Raw genomic sequence first — 17,890 nt, 5'->3', positions numbered from 1 at the left:
CACAGTCCCTTTGACCACAGAACCAAGCACACTAGTCAACGAGAGCAAGTCAGCGGAAAATGCGTGCCTCATTCGCTGCTTTGCGCTGCATCTGGACAAGACATCGAGATATGACTGGCAACAAGGAATGCTGACGGATGACCTATTTCAACGCTTATCGACGACCGTCAGACTGGGGCTTGATACCCACCGACAATGCACTCATCGTTATTTTTAACCCAGGTGTTCTTCGTTGCATGCATGCTCTGCCCGTCTCCTGGCAGAACGGGACGCAACGATCCTATCACAGTCCCTTTGACCACAGAACCGAGCCCACTAGTCAACGAGAGTAACTCAGTGGAAAATGCGTGCCTCTTTGCGCTGCATCTGGACAAGACATCGAGATATGACTGGCAACAAGGAATGCTGACGGATGACCTATTTCAACGCTTATCGACGACCGTCAGATTGGGGCTTGACACCCCACCGACAATGCACTCATTGTTATTTTTAACCCAGATACTCTTCGCTGCATGGACGCTCTGCCCGTCTCCTGGCAGAACGGGACGAAACGATGCTATCACAGTCCCTTTGACCACAGAACCAAGCACACTAGTCAACGAGAGCAAGTCAGCGGAAAATGCGTGCCTCTTTCGCTGCTTTGCGCTGCATCTGGACAAGACATCGAGATATGACTGGCAACAAGCAATGCTGACGGATGACCTATTTCAACGGTTATCGACGACCGTCAGATTGGGGCTTGACACCCCACCGACAATGCACTCATCGTTATTTTTAACCCAGGTACTCTTCGCTGCATGGACGCTCTGCCCGTCTCCTGGCAGAACGGGACGCAACGATCCTATCACAGTCCCTTTGACCACAGAACCGAGCCCACTAGTCAACGAGAGTAACTCAGTGGAAAATGCGTGCCTCTTTTGCTGCTTTGCGCTGCACTGGACAAGACATCGAGATATTACTGGCAACAAGGAATGCTGACGGATGACCTATTTCAACGCTTATCGACGACCGTCAGATTGCGGCTTGACACCCCAACGACAATGCACTCATCGTTATTTTTAACCCAGGTGTTCTTCGTTGCAAGGATGCTCTGCCCGTTTCCTGGCGGAACGGGACGCAACGATGCTATCACAATCCCTTTGACCACAGAACCGAGCACACTAGTCAACGAGAGTAACTTGGCGGAAAATGCGTGCCTTTTTCGCTGCTTTGCGCTGCATCTGGACAAGACATCGAGATATGACTGGCAACAAGGAATGCTGACGGATGACCTATTTCAACGCTTATCGACGACCGTCAGATTGGGGCTTGACACCACATTGACAATGCACTCATCGTTATTTTGCACCCAGGTGTTCTTCGTTGCATGGATGCTCTGCCCGTTTCCTGGCGGAACGGGACGCAACGATGCTATCACAGTCCTTTTGACCACCGAACCGAGCACACTCGTCAACAAGAGCAAGTCAGCGGAAAATGCGTGCCTTTTTCGCTGGTTTGCGATGCATCTGGACAAGACATCGAGATATGACTGGCAACAAGGAATGCTGACAGATGACCTATTTCAACGCTTATCGACGACCGTCAGATTGGCGCTTGACACCCCACCGACAATGCACTCATCGTTATTTTTAACCCAGGTGTTCTTCGTTGCATGCATGCTCTGCCCGTCTCCTGGCAGAACGGGACGCAACGATGCTATCACAGTCCCTTTGACCACACAACCGAGCACACTAGTCAACGAGAGCAAGTCAGGGTGCCTCTTTCGCTGCTTTGCGCTGCATCTGGACAAGACATCGAGATATGACTGGCAACAAGGAATGCTGACGGACGACCTATTTCAACGCTTATCGACGACCGTCAGATTGGGGCTTGACACCCCACCGACAATGCACTCATCGTTATTTTTAACTTAGGTGTTCTTTGTTGCATGGATGCTCTGCCCGTTTCCTGGCGGAACGGGACGCAACGATCCTATCACAGTCCCTCTGACCACAGAACCAAGCACACTAGTCAACGAGAGCAAGTCAGCGGAAAATGCGTGCCTCTTTCGCTGCTTTGCGCTGCATCTGGACAAGACATCGAGATATGACTGGCAACAAGGAATGCTGACGGATGACCTATTTCAACGCTTATCGACGACCGTCAGACTGGGGCTTGATACCCACCGACAATGCACTCATCGTTATTTTTAACCCAGGTGTTCTTCGTTGCATGCATGCTCTGCCCGTCTCCTGGCAGAACGGGACGCAACGATGCTATCACAGTCCCTTTGACCACACAACCGAGCACACTAGTCAACGAGAGCAAGTCAGGGTGCCTCTTTCGCTGCTTTGCGCTGCATCTGGACAAGACATCGAGATATGACTGGCAACAAGGAATGCTGACGGACGACCTATTTCAACGCTTATCGACGACCGTCAGATTGGGGCTTGACACCCCACCGACAATGCACTCATCGTTATTTTTAACTTAGGTGTTCTTTGTTGCATGGATGCTCTGCCCGTTTCCTGGCGGAACGGGACGCAACGATCCTATCACAGTCCCTCTGACCACACAAACGAGCACACTAGTCAACGAGAGCAAGTCAGCGGAAAATGCAAGCATCTTTCGCTGCTTTGCATTGCATCTGTACAAGACATCGAGATATGACTGGCAACAAGGAATGCTGACGGATGACCTATTTCAACGCTTATCGATAACCATCAGATTGGGGCTTGGCACCCCACCGACAATGAACTCATCGTTATTTTTAACCCGGGTACTCTTCGCTACATGGAAGCTCTGCCCGTCTCCTGGCAGAACGGGACGCAACGATGCTATCACAGTCCCTTTGACCACAGAACCGAGCACACTAGTCAACGAGAGCAAGTCAGCGGAAAATGCGTGCCTCTTTCGCTGCTTTGCGCTGCATCTGGACAAGACATCGAGATATGACTGGCAACAAGGAATGCTGACGGATGACCTATTTCAACGCTTATCGACGACCGTCAGATTGGGGCTTGACACCCCACTGACAATGCACTCATTGTTATTTTTAACCCAGATACTCTTCGCTGCATGGACGCTCTGCCCGTCTCCTGGCAGAACGGGACGCAACGATGCTATCACAGTCCCTTTGACCACAGAACCAAGCATACTAGTCAACGAGAGCAAGTCAGCGGAAAATGCGTGCCTCTTTCGCTGCTTTGCGCTGCATCTGGACAAGACATCGAGATATGACTGGCAACAAGGAATGCTGACGGATGACCTATTTCAACGCTTATCGACGACCGTCAGACTGGGGCTTGATACCCACCGACAATGCACTCATCGTTATTTTTAACCCAGGTACTCTTCGTTGCATGGACGCTCTGCCCGTCTCCTGGCAGAACGGGACGCAACGATGCTATCACATCCCTTTGACCACACAACCGAGCACACTAGTCAACGAGAGAAAGTCAGCGGAAAATGCGTGCCTCTTTCGCTGCTTTGCGCTGCATCTGGACAAGACATCGAGATATGTCTGGCAACAAGGAATGCTGACGGATAACCTATTTCAACGCTTATCGACGACCGTCAGATTGGGGCTTGACACCCCACCGACAATGCACTCATCGTTATTTTTAACTCAGGTGTTCTTCGTTGCATGGATGCTCTGCCCGTTTCCTGGCGGAACGGGACGCAACGATGCTATCACAGTCCTTTTGACCACCGAACCGAGCACACTCGTCAACAAGAGCAAGTCAGCGGAAAATGCGTGCCTTTTTCGCTGGTTTGCGATGCATCTGGACAAGACATCGAGATATGACTGGCAACAAGGAATGCTGACAGATGACCTATTTCAACGCTTATCGACGACCGTCAGATTGGCGCTTGACACCCCACCGACAATGCACTCATCGTTATTTTTAACCCAGGTGTTCTTCGTTGCATGCATGCTCTGCCCGTCTCCTGGCAGAACGGGACGCAACGATGCTATCACAGTCCCTTTGACCACACAACCGAGCACACTAGTCAACGAGAGCAAGTCAGGGTGCCTCTTTCGCTGCTTTGCGCTGCATCTGGACAAGACATCGAGATATGACTGGCAACAAGGAATGCTGACGGACGACCTATTTCAACGCTTATCGACGACCGTCAGATTGGGGCTTGACACCCCACCGACAATGCACTCATCGTTATTTTTAACTTAGGTGTTCTTTGTTGCATGGATGCTCTGCCCGTTTCCTGGCGGAACGGGACGCAACGATCCTATCACAGTCCCTCTGACCACACAACCGAGCACACTAGTCAACGAGAGCAAGTCAGCGAAAAATGCGTGCCTCTTTCGCTGCTTTGCGCTGCATCCGGACAAGACATCGAGATATGACTGGCAACAAGCAATGCTGACGGATGACCTATTTCAACGGTTATCGACGACCGTCAGATTGGGGCTTGACACCCCACCGACAATGCACTCGTCGTTATTTTTAACCCAGGTACTCTTCGCTGCATGGACGCTCTGCCCGTCTCCTGGCAGAACGGGACGCAACGATGCTATCACAGTCCCTTTGACCACAGAACCGAGCACACTAGTCAACGAGAGCAAGTCAGCGGAAAATGCGTGCCTCTTTCGCTGCTTTGCGCTGCATCTGGACAAGACATCGAGATATGACTGGCAACAAGGAATGCTGACGGATGACCTATTTCAACGCTTATCGACGACCGTCAGATTGGGGCTTGACACCCCACTGACAATGCACTCATTGTTATTTTTAACCCAGATACTCTTCGCTGCATGGACGCTCTGCCCGTCTCCTGGCAGAACGGGACGCAACGATGCTATCACAGTCCCTTTGACCACAGAACCAAGCATACTAGTCAACGAGAGCAAGTCAGCGGAAAATGCGTGCCTCTTTCGCTGCTTTGCGCTGCATCTGGACAAGACATCGAGATATGACTGGCAACAAGGAATGCTGACGGATGACCTATTTCAACGCTTATCGACGACCGTCAGACTGGGGCTTGATACCCACCGACAATGCACTCATCGTTATTTTTAACCCAGGTACTCTTCGTTGCATGGACGCTCTGCCCGTCTCCTGGCAGAACGGGACGCAACGATGCTATCACAGTCCCTTTGACCACAGAACCGAGCACACTAGTCCACGAGAGCAAGTCAGCGGAAAATGCGTGCCTCTTTCGCTGCTTTGCGCTGCATCTGGACAAGACATCGAGATATGACTGGCAACAAGGAATGCTGACGGATGACCTATTTCAACGCTTATCGACGACCGTCAGATTGGGGCTTGACACCCCACCGACAATGCACTCATTGTTATTTTTAACCCAGATACTCTTCGCTGCATGGACGCTCTGCCCGTCTCCTGGCAGAACGGGACGAAACGATGCTATCACAGTCCCTTTGACCACAGAACCAAGCACACTAGTCAACGAGAGCAAGTCAGCGGAAAATGCGTGCCTCTTTCGCTGCTTTGCGCTGCATCTGGACAAGACATCGAGATATGACTGGCAACAAGGAATGCTGACGGATGACCTATTTCAACGCTTATCGACGACCGTCAGACTGGGGCTTGATACCCACCGACAATGCACTCATCGTTATTTTTAACCCAGGTGTTCTTCGTTGCATGCATGCTCTGCCCGTCTCCTGGCAGAACGGGACGCAACGATGCTATCACAGTCCTTTTGACCACCGAACCGAGCACACTCGTCAACAAGAGCAAGTCAGCGGAAAATGCGTGCCTTTTTCGCTGGTTTGCGATGCATCTGGACAAGACATCGAGATATGACTGGCAACAAGGAATGCTGACGGATGACCTATTTCAACGCTTATCGACGACCGTCAGACTGGGGCTTGATACCCACCGACAATGCACTCATCGTTATTTTTAACCCAGGTACTCTTCGTTGCATGGACGCTCTGCCCGTCTCCTGGCAGAACGGGACGCAACGATGCTATCACATCCCTTTGACCACACAACCGAGCACACTAGTCAACGAGAGAAAGTCAGCGGAAAATGCGTGCCTCTTTCGCTGCTTTGCGCTGCATCTGGACAAGACATCGAGATATGTCTGGCAACAAGGAATGCTGACGGATAACCTATTTCAACGCTTATCGACGACCGTCAGATTGGGGCTTGACACCCCACCGACAATGCACTCATCGTTATTTTTAACTCAGGTGTTCTTCGTTGCATGGATGCTCTGCCCGTTTCCTGGCGGAACGGGACGCAACGATGCTATCACAGTCCTTTTGACCACCGAACCGAGCACACTCGTCAACAAGAGCAAGTCAGCGGAAAATGCGTGCCTTTTTCGCTGGTTTGCGATGCATCTGGACAAGACATCGAGATATGACTGGCAACAAGGAATGCTGACAGATGACCTATTTCAACGCTTATCGACGACCGTCAGATTGGCGCTTGACACCCCACCGACAATGCACTCATCGTTATTTTTAACCCAGGTGTTCTTCGTTGCATGCATGCTCTGCCCGTCTCCTGGCAGAACGGGACGCAACGATGCTATCACAGTCCCTTTGACCACACAACCGAGCACACTAGTCAACGAGAGCAAGTCAGGGTGCCTCTTTCGCTGCTTTGCGCTGCATCTGGACAAGACATCGAGATATGACTGGCAACAAGGAATGCTGACGGACGACCTATTTCAACGCTTATCGACGACCGTCAGATTGGGGCTTGACACCCCACCGACAATGCACTCATCGTTATTTTTAACTTAGGTGTTCTTTGTTGCATGGATGCTCTGCCCGTTTCCTGGCGGAACGGGACGCAACGATCCTATCACAGTCCCTCTGACCACACAACCGAGCACACTAGTCAACGAGAGCAAGTCAGCGGAAAATGCAAGCATCTTTCGCTGCTTTGCATTGCATCTGTACAAGACATCGAGATATGACTGACAACAAGGAATGCTGACGGATGACCTATTTCAACGCTTATCGATAACCGTCAGATTGGGGCTTGGCACCCCACCGACAATGAACTCATCGTTATTTTTAACCCGGGTACTCTTCGCTACATGGAAGCTCTGCCCGTCTCCTGGCAGAACGGGACGCAACGATGCTATCACAGTCCCTTTGACCACAGAACCGAGCACACTAGTCAACGAGAGCAAGTCAGCGAAAAATGCGTGCCTCTTTCGCTGCTTTGCGCTGCATCCGGACAAGACATCGAGATATGACTGGCAACAAGCAATGCTGACGGATGACCTATTTCAACGGTTATCGACGACCGTCAGATTGGGGCTTGACACCCCACCGACAATGCACTCGTCGTTATTTTTAACCCAGGTACTCTTCGCTGCATGGACGCTCTGCCCGTCTCCTGGCAGAACGGGACGCAACGATGCTATCACAGTCCCTTTGACCACAGAACCGAGCACACTAGTCAACGAGAGCAAGTCAGCGGAAAATGCGTGCCTCTTTCGCTGCTTTGCGCTGCATCTGGACAAGACATCGAGATATGACTGGCAACAAGGAATGCTGACGGATGACCTATTTCAACGCTTATCGACGACCGTCAGATTGGGGCTTGACACCCCACTGACAATGCACTCATTGTTATTTTTAACCCAGATACTCTTCGCTGCATGGACGCTCTGCCCGTCTCCTGGCAGAACGGGACGCAACGATGCTATCACAGTCCCTTTGACCACAGAACCAAGCATACTAGTCAACGAGAGCAAGTCAGCGGAAAATGCGTGCCTCTTTCGCTGCTTTGCGCTGCATCTGGACAAGACATCGAGATATGACTGGCAACAAGGAATGCTGACGGATGACCTATTTCAACGCTTATCGACGACCGTCAGACTGGGGCTTGATACCCACCGACAATGCACTCATCGTTATTTTTAACCCAGGTACTCTTCGTTGCATGGACGCTCTGCCCGTCTCCTGGCAGAACGGGACGCAACGATGCTATCACAGTCCCTTTGACCACAGAACCGAGCACACTAGTCCACGAGAGCAAGTCAGCGGAAAATGCGTGCCTCTTTCGCTGCTTTGCGCTGCATCTGGACAAGACATCGAGATATGACTGGCAACAAGGAATGCTGACGGATGACCTATTTCAACGCTTATCGACGACCGTCAGATTGGGGCTTGACACCCCACCGACAATGCACTCATTGTTATTTTTAACCCAGATACTCTTCGCTGCATGGACGCTCTGCCCGTCTCCTGGCAGAACGGGACGAAACGATGCTATCACAGTCCCTTTGACCACAGAACCAAGCACACTAGTCAACGAGAGCAAGTCAGCGGAAAATGCGTGCCTCTTTCGCTGCTTTGCGCTGCATCTGGACAAGACATCGAGATATGACTGGCAACAAGGAATGCTGACGGATGACCTATTTCAACGCTTATCGACGACCGTCAGACTGGGGCTTGATACCCACCGACAATGCACTCATCGTTATTTTTAACCCAGGTGTTCTTCGTTGCATGCATGCTCTGCCCGTCTCCTGGCAGAACGGGACGCAACGATGCTATCACAGTCCCTTTGACCACAGAACCGAGCACACTAGTCAACGAGAGCAAGTCAGCGGAAAATGCGTGCCTCTTTCGCTGCTTTGCGCTGCATCTGGACAAGACATCGAGATATGACTGGCAACAAGGAATGCTGACGGATGACCTATTTCAACGCTTATCGACGACCGTCAGATTGGGGCTTGACACCCCACCGACAATGCACTCATTGTTATTTTTAACCCAGATACTCTTCGCTGCATGGACGCTCTGCCCGTCTCCTGGCAGAACGGGACGCAACAATGCTATCACAGTCCCTTTGACCACAGAACCGAGCACACTAGTCAACGAGAGCAAGTCAGCGGAAAATGCGTGCCTCTTTCGCTGCTTTGCGCTTCATCTGGACAAGACATCGAGATATGACTGGCAACAAGGAATGCTGACGGATTACCTATTTCAACGCTTATCGACGACCGTCAGATTGGGGCTTGACACCCCACCGACAATGCACTCATTGTTATTTTTAACCCAGATACTCTTCGCTGCATGGACGCTCTGCCCGTCTCCTGGCAGAACGGGACGCAACGATGCTATCACAGTCCCTTTGACCACAGAACCAAGCATACTAGTCAACGAGAGCAAGTCAGCGGGAAATGCGTGCCTCTTTCGCTGCTTTGCGCTGCATCTGGACAAGACATCGAGATATGACTGGCAACAAGGAATGCTGACGGATGACCTATTTCAACGCTTATCGACGACCGTCAGACTGGGGCTTGATACCCACCGACAATGCACTCATCGTTATTTTTAACCCAGGTACTCTTCGTTGCATGGACGCTCTGCCCGTCTCCTGGCAGAACGGGACGCAACGATGCTATCACATCCCTTTGACCACACAACCGAGCACACTAGTCAACGAGAGAAAGTCAGCGGAAAATGCGTGCCTCTTTCGCTGCTTTGCGCTGCATCTGGACAAGACATCGAGATATGTCTGGCAACAAGGAATGCTGACGGATAACCTATTTCAACGCTTATCGACGACCGTCAGATTGGGGCTTGACACCCCACCGACAATGCACTCATCGTTATTTTTAACTCAGGTGTTCTTCGTTGCATGGATGCTCTGCCCGTTTCCTGGCGGAACGGGACGCAACGATGCCATCACAGTCCGTTTGACCACAGAACCGAGCACACTAGTTAACAAGAGTAACTCAGCGGAAAATGCGTGCCTTTTTCGCTGCTTTGCGATGCATCTGAACAAGGCATCGAGATATGACTGGCAACAAGGACGCTGACGGAGGACGTATTTAAACGCTGATCGATGACCGTCAAATTGGGGCTTGACACCCCACCGAAAATGCACTCACCGTTATTTTTAACCCAGGTGTTCTTCGTTGCATGGATGCTCTGCCCATTTCCTGGCCGAACGGGACGCAACGATGCCATCGCAGTCCCTTTGACCACAGAATTGAGCACACTAGTCAACGAGAACAAGTCAGCGGAAAATGCGTGCCTCTTTCGCTGCTCTGCGCTGCATCTGGACAAGAAATCGAGATACGACTGGCAACAAGGAACGCTGACGGAGGACGTATTAAAACGCTGATCGACGACCGTCAAATTGGGGCTTGACACCCCACCGAAAATGCACTAATCGTTATTTTTAAACCAGGTGGGTTACTTGAACAATTCCTTTTGCTGTAAAAGTTCATACCGATGCTTGTTCTCAGTGTTGTGCCCTTTTGACACAGGCAACATTGCACGCAAATTCTTTGTAAAATTCCCGCTTGTTGTTTGCCGCGCTTGTTTCATGCGCATCCTCTTACTGTTGTCTGGCGACATAGAATTGAATCCAGGTCCTAGCAACACGCATTGCAAATGCTCTTCTCTGCTTGAAACGTTAAAGCGCATAGAAGAAGACCAAATGCAGATACTGAGTAAATTTGGACAGCTACAGCAGTGGCAAGTACACGTTGATTCAAAACTAAAAAGACTGGAAGGAAAAATTGCCTGCATCGGGGAAAATCAATCTCCTTTGCCTGATTTATCTCCTGCGCAAGCGCGAAATCAGAGCATTAGCATGACTGTTATATCTAAAGACATTGCTACGCTCAGCTGCCACTGAAGATGCAGAAAGTAGACTACGAATAAATATTATTTTGTTCTTTGGACTACCCGATTCTTAGACTGAAACCTGGGCACAGTCACAAGAGGCTGTTGTTTCCTTGTGTACTGAAACTATGGGCGTGGAAATAGATGGGGCTAACATACAGTGAGCGCATAGAATTGGCTGCTCGGAAGCTGATAAGAGGCTGTGGAAGGGCTCGTTTGTGAAGGAAGAGTTTGTGTTCCATGGTGACAAGAGAATTCAAACAGCGCTAGACAACTGGACAAGATCGTGTTTGTCTCCTCCTCTTTCTGGTCCAGTTGTCTAGCGCTGTTTGAATTTTCTTGTCACCTTGATAAGAAGTGCCCTATTATAGATAAGTTTTTGCGATTTAAGGACAAGGAGGCTGTTCTTCTAAGCTGAAAGCGGATGACTATGCGGTCCGGGAAGACTTTTCGGCCATGCAGGAAACTTGGGGAATTTCCAAGAACACAAAATTTGTCATTCAGAGTATGCTTCGAAAAGCTCATTATGGATTGGCGATGTTATGTCTACGGCGCTTACAAAGACATGGTCACTGAAGCTAGATGATAATTATATGGTAGCAAGATAGTCCAAAACGATGAAAAGATGAAATAGATGAAAGATGAGATCGCTCTGCCCCCCCCCCCCCTGCCCCACCTAAACGTTCCACACTTACGTAAACGTTCCACTGATTAACTGTTGGAGCATTGGAAACAAAAATGATGCACTCGCTAGCCTCATATAGCAATCGGCACCAAATCATGGCTTGACGAAATAGTAAAAAACAGTGAAGTTTTCCCCGGCTTTTATTGTTTACAGGTGAGATCAAGACAGGCATGATGGTGGAGTTTTCCTTTTAGTTGATAAATGCCTCCCAAATGTTCCAATAGATAGCTCAAATATTGACCGTGGTGCCGAGTGAGTCTGCATGATGCCACACATATTGGCATTTGGCGCATTCTATTGTAGCCCTAGCTGTAGCAGTCCAGATAGTTTTATTTCCCTCTTCGTGCCCTGCAAAGTCGGACGACAGATTATATACTTGGCTGTGCACAGATCCTCCATTTTGTCCTCTCGCTGCGCCCCCTCAGCTGAATTTATTGATATGATCACTGCCAACAGCCTTTATAAGTTTGTGAACTTTCCCACAAAACGATGCAGTGACAGCGTTTCCACACATTACCCGATATTCTCACTCTGATAGGCTGGTGGGATCCATTTCCCCAAGCCCGGTACAGTGCAGTCCACTTATAACGATACCACCTATAACGATATATCGGTTATAACGATGGGTCAACATGAGAGTGTCATTTTATGCATTAGGTCTATGGGGAAAAAAAGCCATTTATAACGATAGGTTATTCACTGCATATCGGATATAATGATCAAAATATTGCCGTCCAGATGGCTTTTTCCGTGCAAAATAATCGTAACATTTGCGTTGCTTAGTTCCCTGAAACGAACGATGTCGAGACGAGGCGATGTTTACCTCCGTAAGTTCGTATCTGCCGCCATTACCACGCTGCGCGTCCCGCGCCACCTGCGCACCGGAGAGTACTTGAGTAGGCGCAGCGCGCCACAAGATGGCGCTAGCTGCTTCGGTCACAGGCGCTCCGAAAGAGAGAGAAAGAAAAAAAAAAAGCGACAAGCAAAGCGGCGCGGTGGCGCCCGTGCCGCACCCAGTCTCTCTCTCTCGCGATAGCAGGCTGACGCCACCGAAGCAGCGTGCAACCAACGGTACAACCCAGTTCAAAGATGGCGCCGACAAAGCGTAAAGCTGTGTCGCTTGACACGATGATGGATATTTTGCAGGACTCTCGACACGGCTTCAAGGTGAGCGCCCTCGTGAAGTGTGAGCTCGCCCAGTCGACGATATCAACCATCTTGAAAACAGGGAGCACCGCGATTGTGAAGGCAGGAGCTATCAGCGGCCATGCCGATCAGCGGAAAAGGGTTAGAGACCCTTTGTACGCCGATGTTGAAGAGGCGCTTTACCAGTGGTTCATCACAACCCGCGCGCATATTGTGCCTATTAGTGGGCCAATACTTGCCACCAAAGCGAAAAACTTCGCTTTTCTTCTGGGACGGCCAAATTTTGAGCCTGGGGGAGGCTGGATTCAGCGCTTTAAAGAGCGGCACGGAATCGTTTACAAAAACGTGGTAGGGGAAGCGGAGTCTTTGGACACAGAGGCAAAGAAGCAGTGGCTGCAGACAAAGCTGCCCGGCGTGCTGGAGCGCTACGCGGAGAAGGACATATATAATTGCGACGAAACTGCTCTGTTTTTTCAAATGTTGCCGTCGAAGACTCACGCTCTTAAAGGAGATCGATGCCCCGGCGGGAAGCCCTTGAAACTTAGGGTGACCGTGTTGCTGTGCGTTAGCATGGACGGGACCCATCGTCTCAAGCCTTTCATGATCGGGCGATCAAAGAAGCCAACGTGCTTTAAGAATCAGCACATCCCGCTCTGCTATCGCAGCAACAAGAAGGCGTGGATGACCCGCGACCTGTTCGAAGAATGGCTGCTCGAGTTCGACAGTTTAATTGAAGGCCAAGGAAGAAAAGTAGTGTTGCTACTTGACAACTGTAGCGCACACAGCGTTAACCCGAAGCTAACATCTGTCGAATTGATGTTTCTGCCTTCGAACACTACGGCAGGCCTTCAGCCGTTGGACGCCGGCGTGATCGCCAACTTTAAAGTCCTGTATCGGCGGCGCATGCTGGAGTGGCTAATTTTAGCCATTGACCGCGCAGCTCCTGGCACGTCGGGTCATGCAGACGGGCCCCCTGACCTGAAGATCAGCCTTTTGAAAGCCGTGCGCTTCATTTACGGTGCATGGTATGAAGTAAAGCAGTCAAACCATATACAACTGCTTCAAAAAGGCGGGCTTTATGCGTCAGGACGAACTTCCCCAACCCACTGAGACCAACACGGTGGAAGCCCCTGACATAACCGAGCTCTGGGAGCTCGTTCCTACTGGTGACACAGGTGGTGCGTCGATGAAGGAGTTTTTACTGCAGATAGTGCTGCCTCGTTCTGCGATGAGGTCACAGACGAGGCGATCGCCGAAGATGTGCTGTCTCGACAGACAGCAAAGTTGTGCGACGGTGGCGACGGCAGCAGCGACAGTGACAACGAGATTGACAGTGGCACCTTGAATCCGGCCACGATGTCCACACAAAGTGCACTGTCGTCGATCGACTCCTTAATTGATTTTATGCATGCGAAAGGATTGCCGCCAGTGTTCGCGCAGCAGCTGGAATCCATGCTCACCGCGGTTGTGAAGCTGAAGCTGCCGCAAAAGCAAGTGTAGATTTCGGACTATTTCGGCGCGCCTAACCCTTGACACGGTTACTGGCGCTAGAAATAAAGTTTGTTTTTCACAGCCTACTTTCTACATCATCTATTCTTTAGAGCAAGTAGCGAATTCAAGTTTCGAGCTGCAAAGGTATGTTCCGCGTTTTTTATTTTTTTATTTTTTATTACCAGTCCAGATATAGCGATCATCGGTTATAACGATCATATTTTTCGTCTTTCTCGATATCGTTATAAGTGGACTGCACTGTACTAGTGACCATGATGGTGTATTGGCACAAATTTCCTGCTGGCGCTGGTCACCGATTAAACGGTGACCAGCGCCAGCAGGAAATTTGTCCTTGCCAAAGTGTTCTTTTTTGAGAAAGGTAATTATGGTTCAATTACGCACTGCCTTAAGGTTTTCTACAAAGAGTTTCTAGACTCCTCTAATACTTTTGATATTAATAAGCTATGGGTGCTGTTTAGGAACAGACTACTTTCTCTAATCGACAAACACGTGCCATCCAAATTCTGATCGTGTAGACAAAGCCATAACAAACCATGGTTCACTCCTGAAATAAAGAGCCCCGGCCACGATGTCCACACAAAGTGCACTGTCGTCGATCGACTCCTTAATTGATTTTATGCATGCGAAAGGATTGCCGCCAGTGTTCGCGCAGCAGCTGGAATCCATGCTCACCGCGGTTGTGAAGCTGAAGCTGCCGCAAAAGCAAGTGCAGATTTCGGACTATTTCGGCGCGCCTAACACTTGAAACGGTTACTGGCGCTAGAAATAAAGTTTGTTTTTCACAGCCTACTTTCTACATCATCTATTCTTTAGAGCAAGTAGCGAATTCAAGTTCGGAGCTGCAAAGGTATGTTCCGCGTTTTTTATTTTTTTATTTTTGATTACCAGTCCAGATATAGCGATCATCGGTTATAACGATCATATTTTTCGTCTTTCTCGATATCGTTATAAGTGGACTGCACTGTACTAGAGACCATGATGGTGTATTGGCACAAATTTCCTGCTGGCACTGGTCACCGATTAAACGATGACCAGCGCCAGCAGGAAATTCGTCCTTGCCAAAGTGTTCTTTTTTGAGAAAGGTAATTATGGTTTAATTACGTACTGCCTTAAGGTTTTCTACAAAGAGTTTCTAGGCTCCTCTAATACTTTTGATATTAATAAGCTATGGGTGCTGTTTAGGAACAGACTACTTTCTCTAATCGACAAACACGTGCCATCCAAATTCTGATCGTGTAGACAAAGACATAACAAACCATGGTTCACTCCTGAAATAAAGCGCCTGATGAATCAAGGAGGCCGCCTTTTCCGATGGTACATTAGCACAAAGGATGGTGAAACATATAGCCAATTAGATGAGTTAGGAAGAACGATCAAATCAAAGATAAAACACGCCAAGGGTGCCTTCAATGCCTTGCTAAGTCACAAGCTGAAACGTAATCTGATGAAATATGGAAATATGTAAAATCCACTGGCAAAGAAGACAGCTCCATTCCTCCAATCTCTTCTCCTGAAGGTCCAATTTCTGAGGATACAGAAAAAGCTAATCACTTGAATAATTACTTCAGATTCATGTTTTCTGCACCTACCGATTATAGCACAGTCGGGCCAATCCCTTATTGCCCTGATAGTATGTCAGACAATTATTTCTTACGAAGGTGTCCTAAAGCTCCTGCAGGAATTAAAAGCTAATTCAGCCACTGGTCCCGACAACATTCCATGTCATGTGATTAAAATATGTGCCCCTGTTATAGCCCCATTTCTTGCTGTCGTGCTTAGTGTGTCACTATCTTCAAGTGCTGTGCCTGATGAATGGAAAAAAGCGAACATTGTGCCAGGACACAAAAATGGTCCTCGATGCCAAGTTGAAAACTACAGGCCAATATTGCTAACCAGAGCAGAATGTTTACTCTTCTATATTTAGTTATTTGCGGGATCACCAATTTTTTTGTCAATTTTCAACATGGCTTCAGAACTGGATTGTCATGTGCGACCCACTTGTTGAATTTTCACATTTTTTCCTCTTTTGATTGCAGTAAACAGGTTGACTGCGTGCTGCTGGACTTTAAGAAGGCTTTTCACATGGTGTCCCACTCTTTACTGCTATAAGCTTTCTTGCCTAGGTTTGCCTTACAACATCTTACACTGGGTAAAAGACTACCTTCATGACCGCAGTCAAAAAGTCATCATCAACGGCATAGTCACACTGTGTACCGGTTACACCTGGCATACCGCAGGGGTCCGCGCCAGGACCACTTCTTTTCTGAATTTTTATAAATGATATCGGTTTGGGTATAACTTCTAAAATTATACCATATGCAGATGATTGCGTACTATACCGAAATATAGAAAATGAAGAAGATACAGACGCTCTAAAAACAGACCTTAGCCCCAGCATGGTGCTGTAAATGGAATATGACTCTAAATCCCAAAAAATGCTGCCATATTCGTACCATCATTGTACCATGCAGCAGAAGCTATTGACTGCTCTCCTTATCACAGAGTGTTTTTGCATGGTACTATTTCGCTTTATATATATTGTAACCTTTTCATGACTTGTACAGCATTTCCCAAGTGTTTGTTACTGTTTCTAGCAGCAAGAGTTCCAGAAATACACTTAGTTCGAGACAAATACTTAGACATTTTGAATACCAAACGTCTGAATAGAATAATTTACTATTTGACCGAAAATTTGACCATTCTGAAATATTCGCACATACATACTTCTCATCTGATAATTTTTTAGGTCTGTAAACAGTGATGGCGTGTGATAGACATTTGTTAAGTTACTCATCTTTCAGTATACTGCGGCAGCGTTCCTCATGTTACAGTCCTGTTCTCTTTTTCCTTTACACACCTGCAAAGTTGACCCGTACATTACCATCATTTTTTTCCCCTTTCGCGCCCGCAAAGTCGACCCTCGCACAAAAATTGTGGTCACGTTACATTCGTGTAAATACAATATAACCACCAAGAAAAATTTTGGTGTACCACATTGTACTTTGAAAATTATTTTGTTCGAAGTGAAAAATTTCTGTCAAGGACACAATGAGATGTAGTGTCCTCTTTAGCTCAAGATGTTTCTAAACGCAGATGCATCCAGAAAGAGCAACTGACCGCCTCGCGGATCTGCTGCTCGATCTTGGCCATGTCGCGCTGCAGGCGTCCATGCTCCTTGCGCTTGTCCCGCACCTCCTCCTCGACCTTCTCCTTGCGGCGGACAGCCCGCTGCAGCTCGATGCCCTTGGCGGCCATGTCAGCGGCCAGGGCGTCCAGCTCGCGCTGCAGGTGGAACAGCTGGAAAGCCTGGCTCACCACCTGGCGCTCGGCCAGGCTCTCCTTGAGCCGCTGGTACTTGTCCGCCTCCTCCTTCTCGAGGCGTGCTTCCTTCTTCTCGGCGGCAATGCCTTTCTTCTTCTGGTATGAGAACTGCGTGTCCTCCTCGGCCTTGATCATCTCACTGCGCAGCTGCTCGTACTCGGCCTTGTGCTCAAGTGAGTGCGAGATCTCCTCGAACAGCACCGTGCGCTCCTTGGGGTTCTTCATGGCGATGGTCTCCACGTCGCCCTGGAACACCAGGAAGTTCTTGGCCTTGACGTTGATGCGCAGGCCCTCCAGGCGCCCCAGGTAGTCGTCCTGGCTCACCACCTCATTGTCGATACGGAACTCGGAAGAGGAGTGGGCCACGGTTCGGGTGAACTTAGTCTCCGTGCCATCCTCGTGGCAGTAGACAGCCGTCACATGAGCCCTCGAAGACACGGGGGCTCCGATGGGGGCTCCATGCACCAGGTCCTGCATTAACAGAGTGGAAAACCCTTGGGTGAACCTTGCCCGTTTCTAGACACTCAAGAACACACCGCCTCCAGTGCAACATTATGCGCCACTGATTCTCAAGAATGAGCCAAAGAAGGCATATGGAAACAATGGTGCCCTTCTTTCCCGTCTCATCTGCATCCAAAACGGGATTC

General features: G+C 49.2%; 1 protein-coding gene across 3 annotated transcripts in view; it reads right to left on the bottom strand.

Moving 5' to 3' along the window:
- SMC1 (structural maintenance of chromosomes 1) overlaps positions 1–17,890 on the bottom strand; it is a 146,370-nt gene that overhangs the window by 102,322 nt on the left and 26,158 nt on the right. For all 3 annotated transcript variants that reach the window (XM_077629591.1, XM_077629592.1, XM_077629593.1), the window contains one exon: positions 17,040–17,714. In XM_077629591.1, the coding sequence (XP_077485717.1) occupies positions 17,040–17,714 (675 nt within the window). The remainder of the gene's footprint in view (positions 1–17,039; positions 17,715–17,890) is intronic.

The sequence above is a fragment of the Amblyomma americanum genome, chromosome 7 (assembly GCF_052857255.1).
Source record: "Amblyomma americanum isolate KBUSLIRL-KWMA chromosome 7, ASM5285725v1, whole genome shotgun sequence".
NCBI lineage: Eukaryota > Metazoa > Arthropoda > Arachnida > Ixodida > Ixodidae > Amblyomma > Amblyomma americanum.
This window is presented reverse-complemented; position numbering and strand designations above follow the sequence as displayed.